The sequence below is a fragment of the Prenolepis imparis genome, unplaced genomic scaffold (assembly GCF_030444845.1).
Source record: "Prenolepis imparis isolate NDT839.2.m4 unplaced genomic scaffold, iyPreImpa1.0 SCAF_5, whole genome shotgun sequence".
NCBI classification, from domain to species: Eukaryota; Metazoa; Arthropoda; class Insecta; order Hymenoptera; family Formicidae; genus Prenolepis; species Prenolepis imparis.
This window is the reverse complement of record NW_028141163.1, coordinates 7,875,759-7,891,982: the sequence shown is the minus strand read 5'-3', so window position 1 is coordinate 7,891,982 and position 16,224 is coordinate 7,875,759. Positions and strand designations below refer to the sequence as shown.

General features: G+C 35.5%; 1 protein-coding gene across 3 annotated transcripts in view; it reads left to right on the top strand.

Annotated features, from left to right (window-relative positions):
* Plexa (plexin A) overlaps positions 1–16,224 on the top strand; it is a 254,934-nt gene that overhangs the window by 73,803 nt on the left and 164,907 nt on the right. For all 3 annotated transcript variants that reach the window (XM_083038986.1, XM_083038985.1, XM_083038984.1), the window contains one exon: positions 5,238–6,577. In XM_083038986.1, the coding sequence (XP_082895112.1) occupies positions 5,369–6,577 (1,209 nt within the window). In that variant the 5' untranslated portion in view covers positions 5,238–5,368. The remainder of the gene's footprint in view (positions 1–5,237; positions 6,578–16,224) is intronic.

Below are 16,224 nucleotides of genomic sequence, written 5' to 3'. Positions count from 1 at the left end.
TTTGTAAGTCTTCTGGAGACAAGGCGGAGATAACGAGCTAGGATGTTTTCGTAGAGTTCACTTCTCTCCTCACGGTATATACTTCGCGGGCATTTAGTTTTGGTTTAAGTTTGTCGGAAAGAGGAAAGTTGACGTTTCTGTCGCCGTTGGCAACTCGATATGCCGTAGGAATCGGCCGTTTTTAAAAAGTCAACGACCGGACGATTGTTTAAACCCTCTAACGATTGTTCAACTCGTTAAGGATCCATTAGGGGCTTCGGACTTGGTAGACCGCGCAAATTTTCCGCTGCTCGAAGTCTCTCTCTCTCTTTCTCTCTCGTCCCACGCTTCCTACGCTTTAGCGGTGGCAAATTAATTCAAGTTTTCCCATCCCGGTTGGTTATAGTAAGTTTTTGCTAACGGCCGTTCTCTCCTCGGAAAATTTCCCCGTAGACCATAATAGCTATTCCGCTATGTTTAAAGGCTTTTAGTTTGTTACTTTGGTGAGCAGTAAATCGCTGTTATCGAAAACAGTTTACTCGAGGCGAATTAGAATGTAGATTAACTAACAATTTTAGGAAAATACTAACAGATAAAAAGATGCAAGAATTATATTTAGATTCTGGAACAAATTTCTTAAGGGTAATTAATAGAATACTAAAATGAATCAATAAAGTGATATCAATTATGAAGGTGAAATTAAAAGAAATAATAACATTTAAAAATTTATAGATAATAATGAAACCGATTTTTATAAAATCTTATATATAAAAAAATAAAAAGTAAGAAGAGAGTAATAATAGAAATCATTATGGTAAATAAAAAGAAAAGAAAATAAGAAAAATGCATTAACAGCAAAAAATAGTAACGATTTATTCTATACATTGGACTAATATCTAAATGCCTGACAAAGTTTAACTGATTTATTAAATCAATTTATCACTTACATGAATGAATGCGACAAAGAATCATTGACCCATTTACTTTGACATTACGATCGTTATGGTTGGCGTAGTTATTATCTTTAACTGCTTAATTTTGCACTTGTTTCAACATCAATTTGTCACGAGAGTGTTTGGACAACATAATATACAACATAATACATGATAAAAGTTTCTTGGAAATGTCAGACATTATTTTATCAAATGGTCGATTTTCTTGAACTTAGAAATGATAATATATGTCCCATTAGATAACTTTTTGTGCCTAATGCGATGCTTCTAAATAGAAGTAATCGATCTTTCTAAGTAGTAAAGCGATATAGAATCCATCAAAATATCTCTTGTATATATACACATATATCGATTAAATATTTTATATCTATATATATATATATATAAATATATATATATAAATCCAATATTTCGAACATGTTGTAAAAGTTTAATAAACTATGCTAAAATAGATATATATAATGCGTCTATATATTGTTACTTTCTATAAGACATCGCGAATTGAGAAATGTCTCATCTTTTAGTCTTTTTTTTTTTTTTTTTTTTAGAAAAAGAGAATCATAAAAAATTCAGAAAATAAAAGAAAAAGATACGCTATATTTGCGTGTTTCAAATAAACATTTGAAGAAATTTATACATATTAAATCGTATAATTTTTTTGATATAAATTGTATATTTATGATTCTCTCTCACAGATTTAAAAAAAAGTCACTTAGATCTTTTTCTGAAAAAGGAAAGGCAATCAAATTAATTATCTCGATGCGATGTGCTTTTTATCGGCATCGTAGTTACGGCTCTCTCGTGCGCTTTTGGCGAGAGCAACTGCAATTTATTAATAATTTAATAGTAATTTAATAATCAAATCATTACACACTTGTCATCGATGTAACTACGTTAAGTATATCTTTATAAGAGCATTTTTATTTTTATTGCCTTTTCTCTTCCTTTAGAATTTTGCCGAGGATTAATTAAACATTGGAGAAGGATAAGTTTGTTCTTGCGCTGTATATCTTTTTGAATTACATCAGAAGTTTCCGCGGCACGTTTTCCATGTCAACCATTTACTTAATGAGGAATCAGAAGGACTTCGAGCCGAGTGGAAGATTTAAAGGCTCGCGGAGAGCGGTTGCACCGCTTCTGCGTTTCGATTTTTTTCCGACTCTATTATCTTTTCTTCTCGACGACTCGTAAATACTTTCTTTTCTATGCTTTTAATACTTACACTGTTTTCCAAAGCACGTTTGTCGAGCCATCGCATTCGTTACGTAACCTTTTCTTAAAAGGGCAGTTTGTCTTTTAATCTTCTCTTGGCACGACTTTACCCTCGATGCGTTCTTTATGGAGGCGCCGAATGCACAGACACGTTTATAATAAAATAGAACGCACAGTATGTGACAGACTGTATTGTTACACTTGACATTGAATCATTGTACACTAAATACTTAGCTAAACTTTTTCGATAATAAATCTTTCCAAATGGAAATTGAAAGATGCAAAGTTCACTATATTCAGAATATTGCAAATTGCAATTTTGCACAAGGATATTATCGAATTTTTTCGTTATTAACATAATTCTAAAACGTTCTATGTATAATATACATTTAAAATATATAGTAGTAAATATTCTCATCATACGATTTCAATTTAATTTTTATATAATTTATTTTTGCATCAATACATAATTTTTAATTATTGATGATATGACAAATTATAATTTTAATATATACTATAAATTATATTTTTTATACTACTAAATATAGTTTATAAATTTTTAACGCTAAATATTTTAAGTAATTTGTACTCATTACTGTTCTCTGTTTAACATGCATGTCACATATTGCAAAATGTTAATTTCGATATCGAAAGACCATATTGGTATCTTGATATATATTTGAAGTATCTCTATAGCCTTGAATTTCACATCGCCTCAAGTCAGCACGCTAATTAGTCCGTAGTTTCACGCATGTTTGACTTTCTCGACTAACATAGTTCGTCGTCGGAAACGAGAGGTGTCTCTGTCGTGTATCGCTTCGGTGAGATCGCGGTACAAACTGCCGAGAGCAATTAAGACACTCATTAATTACTGTTTTAACCGACATCAAGGTGCGTGTCGCTCCTCCTTAACACAATGGGAATTCACGAAGAAAGGCACGCGTTCTGTTCATCAGATACGGAGAGTTATCGGAGTTTAGCGTGCGCGTCTATCCACTTCTAAGTCGGAGATGCAATAAAATACATCGTATTCGTTATTTTAAAATATTATGTCATCATAAGACATTAAAGACATTCGCTTAGGGCGGTGCTGTTTTCTTAAACAATTTTTGTCTCAGCGAATTCTTGCATCATAGAGATTTTCCTTCATGTGAAACTGCATACTCGCGAACAATTCTATACTTATCGATGCACGTGTGTCACCTGATCTACTTTCTTTGTACCTGCAATCATTATTTATACCGCTTACTCACCGCGAATGGCTCATACAATTGCACGAACTTTGTAATCTTTTCTTTTCCATGAAACAAATACATACTGTTGTGCGATACTGATGGACTCTCCGATTCGTCATTTAATGAATGACGCGTATTGTCGACTCGACGTTGCTATAGTCTATGAGACATACTTTGAAACTGCGTCGCAGTTAATAAACAAATCGATACAGCATTCATTGTTCCTTCCAGACTTTTCCGATTGACATGCGCAAAGCGTAATATTGTTCTCTCGAATCATGCATTCTTATATTAATCCATTATATTAATCTGTTTATAATCTTTTTTATTAATTTTTTACATAATTGAAAAAAAACTTCTCATGCTTTTCTGTATATAATCTTATTATGAGTTTATATACATATATAAGTAATACTACTTATGTATATACATATATACACGTCGCAGAAGGACTGTTCTGAATAATTTCTAAAGATTGCGCAAAGTATGCGAGATTTTCGCACGCAGATGTTTCTAATCTGGTTCGGGGGCTAAAACGCTATAAACCGAGATTGACATCGAATAAAATCGGTAGGGTGTAATTCAGAAAGGACAAGGGAAGGGAAGAAGGGAGAAATGGGTTTTCGGGAAATAAGAAAAGTTTTGTCCTCGATCAACCGTTACCCTTCGCGTTGCGATAAGAGATGAGAGGGAGAAAGAAAGAGATGATTGCCGTCTTTTTTTTTTCTTCCTTCATTCGCCCTTTACTCTACCTTCCTTTCCCTTCGCTTTTCCCAATGCGCTCTCTCGCCGGCTGCACGAAGTCGGCCGTTTCATTTTCTTAAGAGGGGGCCGAGAGATGCGTCAGGGGGCACGTTTCAAAGGCACCTGGTTTTCCTCGCTCGATAAATCGCACATTTCCCCCCGTCTCGCTACCGCCATAGCCTCATTACTTTCGTCCTACTATGTAGTCTCGCCCGTCGAATTTTGCAAGTACGTGAACTGCCGAACGATCGCTGAGGAGCACTTCTGATCGCATAAAAATGCTTACGTTCCATTAACGAGGCGTCATTTAAATGTCTTTTCCTTTGACGATTGCACGTTTTGTTGCTGAATCGAGAGCCTTAATTATTTATACATCTCGTTATTTATTTTTTATCTCTTATTATTTTATATTTTAGATATTTTTATAATTTTATTAATTTTTATAATTGTATACTTTTATAAACACAATTTTTAAGAGTACAGTATTTAGCGTTAGTTTACCAACGCGCGTCGCGCGTTGTTATCTTCTTTGTTATTATTTCGCTTGATTCCTATTGTTGGCTGTTGGCAATAATTGTTCCGTTGCACTAATTGCACCTTTCCCTTTGATCGAAAGTAGATTACATCGCGTGCAAGAGGTGCTCTCACCTTGAGTCCGAGGAGATAATAGTTACAATTATGTATGGTGAATGCTGCCTCATGTGTATACATATATATATACATATCTCTCTAAAATCAATTTGCGAAATTAAATATCATAGCAGAGAAACGAAGAGAAACGAAACATGCCAAAATTATTTTCTTTTGTCTCACAAATTTTACGAGTCTTATAATTGAAAAGAAAGAACGTTGTTGTCCCCATATAAAATCGTATATTTCGTTTTTTTAATTTATCTATTTTTTATTTAATTTATTTCGTTTCTTAATTTTAATTTATTTTATTCCTTCCTGTACTTTATATATGTATAGTCTCAAAGATGTTCACTAGTTGTAAATGCATATTATTTTATATAATTTAATAAAATCTACAATTGCACTCGTTATATTTCTTTGCTGAAGTCCTCGAGTACGCGCTTCGCCGTAATAATCATCGACTTTTATTGCTCTGTTACAGGCCTGGGCGAGGCTCAAGAAAGAGGCTGCCTCCGCCAGGATCGCCCGGCAGCGCGGGGGAGGAGGAAAAGAAGGTGGAAGAAGAAGAAGAAGAGGACGCGACGGAGTCCATAGCGTGGAAGTAGAATAGACATGTTGTCAGTCTTCCCGGCAGCGACGACGGGGACGATGAGGGCGGCGATATCGCGGTCGGCGATATCGCGGTCGTGCCGACGAAGCTGTCGTCCACCGCTGCCGCTGATCTTGATCCTAATTCTGACGTCGCTATCATCGCGGCTGCCGACAGCGCGCTCGTTGCCGGCAGATATAGTGCAGAAGTTCCACGATTCGGAGGTGGAACGCATGAACCATCTGGTGGTGGACAAGAATACCGGCCGGGTGTACGTGGGCGCGGTTAATCGGCTCTATCAGCTGTCGCCGGACCTGGTGCTGGTTGTCAAGGAGGTCACCGGGCCGAAGGGCGATTCCACGGCGTGCTCGATGCTGGACTGTCCCCGCGAGGCGCAAAAACGGCCGGTCGACAACGTGAACAAAGCCCTGGTGATCGATTACACTACCACGCGACTCATCTCCTGCGGCAGCCTGTTCCAAGGCATGTGCACGGTGCGCAATTTGCACAACATATCGGATGTGGTGCAGGAAGTTAAGGAGGCGGTGGTGGCGAACAATGCCACCGCCTCGACGGTCGCGTTTATCGCACCCGGTCCGCCGAATCCACCGGTCTCCCAGGTCATGTACGTCGGCGTGACCTTTACCGGCAATTCGCCTTATCGCTCAGAAGTGCCGGCGGTGAGCTCGCGATCCCTCGATAAGGACAAGATGCTGAACATCGCCGAAGCCGCGGTGACCACCGGTACGCGAATGTACGTGAATTCTTTGTCGCGCGAACGTTATCCGATCAACTACATCTACGGCTTCAGCAGCGGCGGCTTTAGTTACTTCCTCACCACGCAGATGAAAAATACGGAGACGCCGATCTATCTCTCGAAATTGGTGCGCGTGTGCCAAGACGACGAGCACTATTACTCGTACACGGAAATACCGATTAATTGCACCAGCGACGAGCGTATCTACAACTTGGTGCAAGCCGCCTATGTTGGCAAGGCCGGTTCGGTGCTCGCCGGTGATCTGGGCATCACTGCCCAAGACGATGTGCTATTCGCTGTGTTTGCCGAGAGCGACGGGCCCAACAGCGACGTGCCGCGTCCGCATTCAGCTTTATGTGTTTATTCTCTCAAAGCGATCCGCCGCAAGTTCATGAGCAACATACAGAAGTGCTTCAGCGGCGAGGGACAGCGGGGTCTAGAGTTCATCTCGCCGAGCCACAAATGCATATCAACGGTGAGTCATTTTAAACAGCTTAAATTTAACCGTTGCCTTGCTTCGCGTCTTGTTCGTTATCTGAGGAAAAAATAAGGAATGCCTTGGTCGATATAAAAAGCGCGGAATGTAATAAATGCAAAATATTTCGAAATTAGAATATGATAAAAAATATATAAAGAATTCGTAATTTAGAGATTCAAGATATTAATGTCATAAAATAATTTTTGAATCAATATTTGTAATTATTAACGAACTGGAAATTTCACAATAAGTTTTTCAAGAGAAATTTATCATAATTTTATATACACATATGTATTATGATTAGACATACATATTACTCGATAACGAGAATTTTTTATCTCGCGAGTAAGGCACGGTTTAAAGAAACATTGCTTTAAATATTTCTTTTAATATATTTAGATAATATATAAAGCCCCGTAAATTGCGACTTCCATAAATTGTGGAAAGTCTTATAGGTATAATAAAACGAAGCGAATTGATTTATCTTATATCGAGAGAAGTTTACAGCCATAAATATCTTTATTCGCTGAAATCTCTCGTTATTTCGTTCGTTTCCCTTCACGATGCGCGCGGTAAATTGATAGCTCGTTTAAATGAATTGATATCTCGCAGCGAGAGGCTGTTGCCAACAATAGCTCGCGGAAGGTAACCACGTAAGGTACTACGGTACTTGATAGCTCAGCGTCACCAAGGGTATCAGTGCCATCGCCTAGAATTATTATAATCATACGGCGTGGCGTACGCGGTGGTACTTTCTGTTGTCGAGCGGCTGAATGGCCGTCAGGTGGGAAGAGCACGTTGCAAGAAGGACGTGAATCGTCCTCCTTGATTATTACAATGCGAATCAATCGACCGCGTCTCTCTCGCGAATAGGCTCGGGGGGTCTTCCTTTCGCATTTACGTAACAGGTGGCGTCGAAAAGCTTTAAAAGAAGGACTGGTCTCTCTCTATAAAACGCCATATGTTCCTTTCACGCGCGTTCGCGCGTCATTCGTGCGTGCGAATGCCAGGACTCGAGAGAACAATCTTTCTCTACTGCAGCCATCCGCGTAGACTCTGCACCGATGCTTCTGATATCGAAAAATCATATTATACTACGCGCAATAAAATTTACATATGAACAAATCAATTTTTCAACCGAAATTTATCGTGATTTTAAAGACATATATATTATTCGATAGCGAGAATATTATCTTAATAATAAATGTTATTATTTGTGTGCGAAAATGTTATTATGTTTACCCGTCGTGTAATAATTTACTAAATTTCGCGAGTAATATTGCATTTAAATCATTATTTGCATCATTTCATTAAACATGTGTATGTGCATCAGAATATTACTTTGTTTACTTAATTGCGTAATTATCATCCATATTGCAATTTAAATATTATATACATATAGGATTGTAATCCTCATAGCGGTTGCGGATAAAGTACATTTAACAGCAATTATACGCTGAAAAAACGAAATGCATGGATTCGTCAAGAATGTCGTGAGTTTGTCTCGGTCGTCAATTTACAAAGTAATTATTATTTTCCGTGAAAATGGCTTGAATTTTGATTTACGATTTTCCATGCTCCCATATAATGCAATTAAATTTTCTAACGAGACTGCGAAGTCAGGCCTTTCTTTGGCATTCGCATGCATGATCTGCGCGCGACGCGACGGATATACCATAATTTATTAGCGTAGCAAACCGGTCGTCTTATATTGCGGAACGATTTTATTGCGGACGGTCAATGGCAATCGCATTCCACGACTTTTTCTCCACGTCACAGACAAAAACGCGATGAACATGCGGCCCTTTCGCGTTTGCCGTCGTCATCTCTGCCCGCAACCACCGAGACTATATATCCTCAAGTTCGATCGCTGTCGATCGTTCGTTTCAGCGGTTAACCGAAACTTATATAGAGAGCGCCGATGAGTTTTCGATTTCTCTGCCGATCGCTTTCCCTGACATATCGTATATATGCAAAATATCCTCCGCGTAATATATCCATACATTCTATGAATTTGAAATCGAATCATTTTTAACGAAAATTTGATAAAATTTATGCTGCTGAAGTATGCGTGCAACTTTTATTTAAAACTTTATTCTTGAAGATCTCTAAATTCTTTATAAAACAAAGGCTGATATCTCGATTAATTTTTATTATAATTTTAAATTGGTCAAGCAATTCGTATATAAAGAGAAATTTGAGTTATATTCTTCTGTTGAGAAAATTCTGGCGAATTGATTTTATACGGATACATGCAATTTGAAGCGAATTTCGCGATTCATGCTTGTCTCAATAAACGATCAGGAGGGACGTTTCTTTCGTCCGCATAAAACCGTTGCGAAGTCATCGCTCGAAAAGGAGCGAAATGGACTCGATATTAAATTAGGTGGACACACTTACTATTCAACTGTGTTGAGTTGATTTTACAGTGACAGAAATATAATTAAAATAAATTATGTATTAGATACGTTTGCATTCTAAATATATTTTTAGTATATTAATGAATATATAAGTAAAATTAATTATGCACGACGTACAATAAAATCGGATAATATTTTGATAATTTATCACGACTTTTTCATTCGTATTAGACAATTTTAGATGTGCCAAATATGGCGAATCAAATTCTGACTTTTATGATGTATTTAATTTTTCCGTGTAATATCTGTGAGTAATATGATAATGAAATTTTTGTATATTTAACGTGTTAAATGTATGATAAAATAGAAAGTTTTCAGAATTTTATACGATTTTATCAAGATTGATGGAAATTTAATATTAAAGCGTCTTTTTATTTTATTTTTTACTTTAAAAAGTATTTATATTATGCAAAGTATTTTATCTGGGGGGAAATGTTACTCTCTTATTTCTGTTTGGTACGTAATTCATGAATTAAATGCGTTCCATTAATTTTTATTATCTTGTCAACGAATGTTTCTTTATGAGAGAATTTCGAGATCATATATCGCGTTTTTCCGCATCTGGTTCCTTCAGAGTTTTTCACAAATTAATTTTGCCTGTCTTGTAAGGAAATAGTATTAGTAAATTGAACAATTTATTGTCATTTGTATGTCGCCAACGCTCGATCTATGTTTACTAGGAAGTCTCACGACTATTTCACGAAACGTGTCGATTTATATAAATTTAGCATTCGCACATAAACATGATATTTAGATTGATCGCAAGAAAAAAGCAAAACATTTTTAAATCAAACGGTATCTATTAAATCTCTGACATATGTAAACAAAGCAAGATCAATAAGAATCTTAAGAGAGATTGATTGGGATTGTATTGTGCAATATTATGCTGAGAAAGGATATAGAGAATATGGTGAAAAATTTCGCGCAATATTCGATTTAACACATTTATCTCAATTCTTCGATTTATTTTAACAAATTCAGGACAATTATTTACAGAAGAACCGATTTATCTTCCATATCGGCGCAACCATTTATCTTCGATATCGGCTAAACGATATAAGACTTTGCCCTCTTTTTTTTTCGAAAAAAAAAAGAAAAAAACCGTCAGGTTCTTAAACGGCGGTTATAACGAAGCTTGCCCTGGTTATCATCGCCCGAGATGCACCGGCACGGCTTTCCTTGAAACTTTATCGAAACGGTACTTAGAGAACTGTTTTCAGTTTCCCTCGCCTTAAAGATGCGAAACGCTTCACGAAGTCTAGCGAAATGATATTCACGACGTGGCGCGAGATTTATTCAAATTTTCTATGTTTCGTCTTACTCTCACTTCTCTCTTCCTCTTCCTCCTTCGTTTCTCAACTTTTCCTCCGTCGTGAGAACGTATGCCGGAACACAAAGGATTTCTTTACGTACGAGGGTGAGAAAAAGGTGCGCGACCTGTCGGCTGAGAGTCAGTCGCTGGACGGAGATAAGCGGGCGACCATAAAGGAGATAAAGATTGTTTGTTTGGTCTAGCTAGAGACGACGAGCTGCCGTGGGACACACGACGCGTTAGCTTTTTGTTCTTATTTTCCTCTTTTTCTTCCTGTCCTGTTCGGCTTCCCGAGCCTCTTCCTCTTCCGGTTCCTCTTCCTTTATCTTTCATTCGGACGAACAACCGCAAGATTCCGGTAGAACGGAAACCACAAATTTACTGAATGCGTGTACTTTCATCTGGTTAATTGAAAAGATCGTGTTTAGTCTTTGTGAATCTTGTAGTAAGCGACTATAGGCCGGAGAAAAGTATAAATCATAATAACGAAAGAGAGAAAGAAATATTTATTCTGAACCTTACTGAAGCTATATTCTCTCAAATATATTTATATAATATAAAATGTATCTGTATTATTTTTTTTGTTCATATTTATATCCATATAGATTATTGTAAAATTATTTTTAATTCTACAAAAAAATATGGCATAAGATAAGAGAAATAATTGAATGGAGAAATTGAATTTATTTTGTATATTTTTAAATATCACATTCGCTTCATATCTAATAGATTAGTCGTAATTTCTATATTTAGACTTGCAAAAGTTGTCAATGGCAATTGCATCTAATCTAAAAGAAAAAAAGCGCGAATGAGAGGGAGGGAAGAAAGAAAAAAAACACGACAAAGAGTTGATTTCTCCTTCGAATTTTGTTGTGTGTGTACGACATGTACGAGCATGACATGTTCACGTCCGTGAATGTACCGTAGCTATGTGGATTCAATTTTTACGTCACAAAAGAATCGTGGCAAAGGGATCGACAAGGGCAGGGCGAGGAAGGAAAAGCGTTCGAGAAAAACCCATTCGCACAAATTGGATGGCCTCCTCTCGCGTCGGCCATCGGAGTGAGCCTCGCAATTAAAAAGTTTCGCACGGCAAAAAAAAAAACAAAAAAATTCGTGACTCGTAGGTGGTGTAAATGTGCTGCAGTTTCGCGGGATTTTTTTTCCTCTCTCCGTCCGAAAAACGAAACGGCTATGTGTGAAAAAATCGCTCGCGCTCTCTTGATTGTCGTGGAAGATAGAAGTTCAATTCATTCGCGTCGAAAATGGAAGATGCATGGATAAATCGAAGAAAAGCAAAACGGATACTGAAACTGTATATCCCATTGTTATTTGCACGTGAGCTTTATATTTTGAAAATAGCATAAAGTTTTGCGGAAAAAGTCAAAATTCGTTTCGCAACATTTCGTTTTAGCAATTATTATATTTTAACAATCATTATATTCATATTATTCTAATAATTTACATACATAATTGTATGTAATTTATGTTAAATTTTATTTGTTGTTACGGGACTATAGAAGTAACCGTTTTGCACAGCAGGTAACTGTTAAGCTTATAACTAACTGCTCACTAGAAGAAATATATCTAAAGCGACAGACATCAGATTGTTTCGCGGCAATGAAATAAAATTCCCTTGGGATGAATTTTCACCAGGGATTGAAACCGGTAAAATTTCAGCGAGTTTAGATTTCCGTGCTGCAGACACTCGAAAATGATCTCTATATTTATGCGCTACGATGGAAATGGCTCAACTGGCGTAAAATACATTTTGCATAAATGTCGAAAGTTTTACTCACTGACATTATATGCTCACCTGCAATTTTTACTTATGGCAAATTTGTTGAATTATTATTTTTATTGTTGAAATACAGAATAGGTTTTTGATGTTTAAATTTTTTGTTCGCAGTTTTTTTTTTTAACTGACTTCTAAATCTGCAATATGCAATATTACCTTCTTTTTTTTTTTGCTTTTAAATTCTATTTCGATTAATTTCGAAATGTAACATGTGTCGCTTCAAAAATTATACTGCAAAATCTGGTACATCAAATTATTGTACCTTCGAAATTTTATAACAGCTTTTTTAGCTCATAGTAAATGTCAATTGATTAACCAGACCCATAACGGTGCAATTGCAAATGCTCCTAAAACCGGATGCTTCCAATAACATGTATATATATTAATAGCACAGGATGTGACGTGTAGACTTCTATTTTACTGATTTATCTCGAGTTAGATCTGCAATATGCAATAAAAATTATAATATTTTTGATTTATTCTATAGTGTTCCTATATATAATGATAGCAAGAAGCACTTGTGTTTGATCAAATTGTAAAACACAATTTTAGATTCGGATATATATATGAGATATTTTTCTTAGATGTGTATTATTTTTCTTGTTTTTAAAATTTTTGAAATTAGACTAATAAGCTTTAAATTTTTCTTCCTGTTGAAACAGTTTTATTGTATAGATAGCTTTCGGAAGTTTACATCGCAAGAACAATTTTTAATTGAATAATATTTTGATCTCAATTTTAGTCTTGACAAAAGACAGATTGTTTGAAGATTTACTCGAGAATATCGCTTTACCATCGTTATACAGGCTTCTTAAAATAACTTGTGTACGTTTAAAGAAGCCAACATCAACGGCGTCGAAATGGATCGATCGAATTTAATCGTCGCGATTGATGCCTTTATTGAAAGCCCGATTGAAATCCGATATTCTTGTTTTCGCTCATAATTTATTAGACGAAATCATCGATCGCGCTTTTTACATACGACAAACGATGGCAGCAAAATCGATTTGGATGTGGCAGAGAATAAAAACGCGATTTTTTTCAGTTAGCTGAAGAATCCGATAATATTTTCATCGGTTTTCCGAAGCAATCTCTTTTTCCCTTGTGCTTCTTTCTCTCCTTCTTTTCCGTTCGAGTGTAACCTCACTTTCACACTTAAAAACAGTTAGAAATAACATTGCGGACTACCGTATAAACTGAACTTACTAGGGCATGGAGTAGTAATTGCCGGATGACGACGCCGCGTATAATTGTACCGACATACAAACCGCTGTGATAACGACTTCTTCGAGTATATAAAAGTTTAAGAATCGAGAGAAATAATAGAAACTGTAGAATTTTTTTTTTTTTTCGTAATTTTTCCGATTAATTGTGAAGATTACGAATATAAGACTTGCTTAATTTCCCGAGAAAAAGTTATAGAAATGATGGTTTTTGTATTTTTGCTTACAATTAAATTTAAACGCGCGTATAAAATATTCACATACTTTTCGGTATGCGTTCAGCTGTTGAAAGTTTTTAATATGTTTTTGCTCTGCTATTCGCAGATTGCATTAAAATTTTTATTGAACTTTTTACTTCTACACAAAAGCAGATTTTTTTCCCCGTTTTTTTACAAAAGAGGAATATAAAAAAGTTGTTCCAATTTATTAAAACTAATAAAACTAATAAAATTAATTTTTTATTTTAATAAGTGTCTATTATTCTATAAAAGAAAATAACTGAAATTGATTTCTCTCTTATTTAAATATACTTAATCTTCTTTTATATACAATTAAGTAACATTCGAGAAATGATTTAATTATGTAACTAATATCGATATTTGAAGAGACCGTATGATTTGTCAATCGGTTGAAATACGGATTATGATATAAATTGCGAGGACGTTGATCTTTCGCGATTGAATTTAAGATACACGGTGCCTCGCTTCTGAGAGTCGGCTTCGCCCAAACTAGGCGCGAGACACTACCGTGTCTCTTGATAAACCGATGCAACCCGTAAAAGTTATTTCTAATTCAGGCAACGGCACATGTAGCGCATTTAATTTTACAATAACGTCTGGCTTCGAAAGATTGAGCCGATTCCTGTACATTTATGCATGGGGAGTAGGCGTTTCTCTCTCGTACATATATTCATACATTATTTCTTTGTACGAATAGACCGAATTAAAAAAATGTAAGCACAGAATAAGTCGAAAACAAAAGCGGGATATCTGAAAATGTAGTGGAAAGGAGTAATGAATCTCATATTAATTAAGACAGAAATAACATAGATTTTTTAAATACATTTTTTCAAGAGCATATTTCTTCCTCTCTTCTCTCTTTCTAAGTTTTAACTTTTATAACCATCAAATTAATCTTTATTATATTAATTCTAATTTTTTATTATGATATGTATTTTATTTTATTGCAGTAAATTTTCCTTTCATTATCTATTAAGTCATACATACAGATTTAATACCTAATATCTTGAGATTTTTCACTAAAAGTGTGATGTGTTATTAAATATGATATAAATATATGGTATGACATTTACACGATAATGGAAGAGAAAACATTGAATGATAAACCATGAAGAAACATGCTCGCTGTTATTGATTTTATTATATATAGTTACGGATGAATAAACTCCTTTCTCGATTAAAAATTTGGCCGACCGGGACGATCTTCCGGAAACACCTGGCGGAAGCTTTTTGCGGACTCACCGACCTGCGCGAGTATATATTGAGTCGACGCGTCATATCCGGCACGTATTAGACTTGCACGGCAATAAGAAATTTTTTCTCTCCGAGTAGTTTCTACTCAAGCAGCCGTAGAACGGGTCGGTGCACAGAAAGCACGTCTTGCTTCGATAGAGTGCACATTATGCAAGTGCATCGCCGCGCATTTGCGTCGCGCTTTTAAAACGTGCGAGTACTTGCCTTCGCGTGTGGCTCGTTATTTTACGGTCATTGCTTTCCGTTCGCCTTTGCTCGCGTTAGATTATATAGTTTCGGTGAGAAGGAGAAAAAGTCAGAGAATTTTCTATTATAGTTTTTATAAGACCACATTTCCCTAGGAAATACGTATTAACTTCTATGCGTTTATTAACAAATAAAATTCTAAGAACCAAAATTCTTATTTTATTCTAAAAATTTGAGAAGTGGAAAAACTCTTTTGCCGAGTTTAAAGAAATAATTTATATTAATTTGTCAATCATAATGTTAAATAATGTATTGGGTGGTTATAGAAGCAATTAGAAAAATGTTTTCTGATAGAAAACATTTCTCAGTGTAAATTAATTGAACATATATTAATCGAGTGTTGTTATAAGTCTGACTTTAGATGTATTTATCATTTTCGATTCGTTTTGCGTTCATATGCAACATGAAATTTACATAAATGAGCGCAAATGTGCGAAGTCTAGCAGTCTAATTGCATTGCTACGTATCTAAATCTAGATTATGGATAATTTATGAGGGTAGAGAAGAGATAGAATATTAAATTATCATAATAAAAGATAGAGAGGAATATATAAAATTATATATGTAGAAGAGAGAGAGGAATAAAGAGAAGGAGAGTGGAAGAAGCAGCAGAACATCCGCGATTCGCGGGAACTTTTTGTCCATTCGAATGAAAGAGCATCCTCTGCCGCGCGCGAAGTTCTTGATGCGTTTTTGATGCGTTTTAAGTGTATGTTGAGCAAGTCAATGATTAACTTTGCAAGTTTTTTCTTTTTTTTTGCAAATCGTGTGTGCTAATCGAGGCGCTAACCTGCCACGACATAATATCAAGATACCGAGATCAAGATCCACTTAAATAGTATAACGTTCATGCTTTTCGCTTGATATTTAAAGTCTAAATTATTTTATACTTTATTATATACAGTATACAATATTCTTTTATACATTATATTATATTATTATAGTGCACAATTGTGCAAAATTGACTAATCATTTGTTGAAGCCCAACATTAATGAATGGCGCTTATCAAAACAAATAGTAATCTCAAGCTGTTTAAAAAAATATTCGTACGTGTTAATTGCTTTCTATATATTATTAAAAAATTTTTTAAATATTTATTATAAAAGAAAAATCCATGGGAACTTACTGACCGCCTTATTGGCCATCATAAT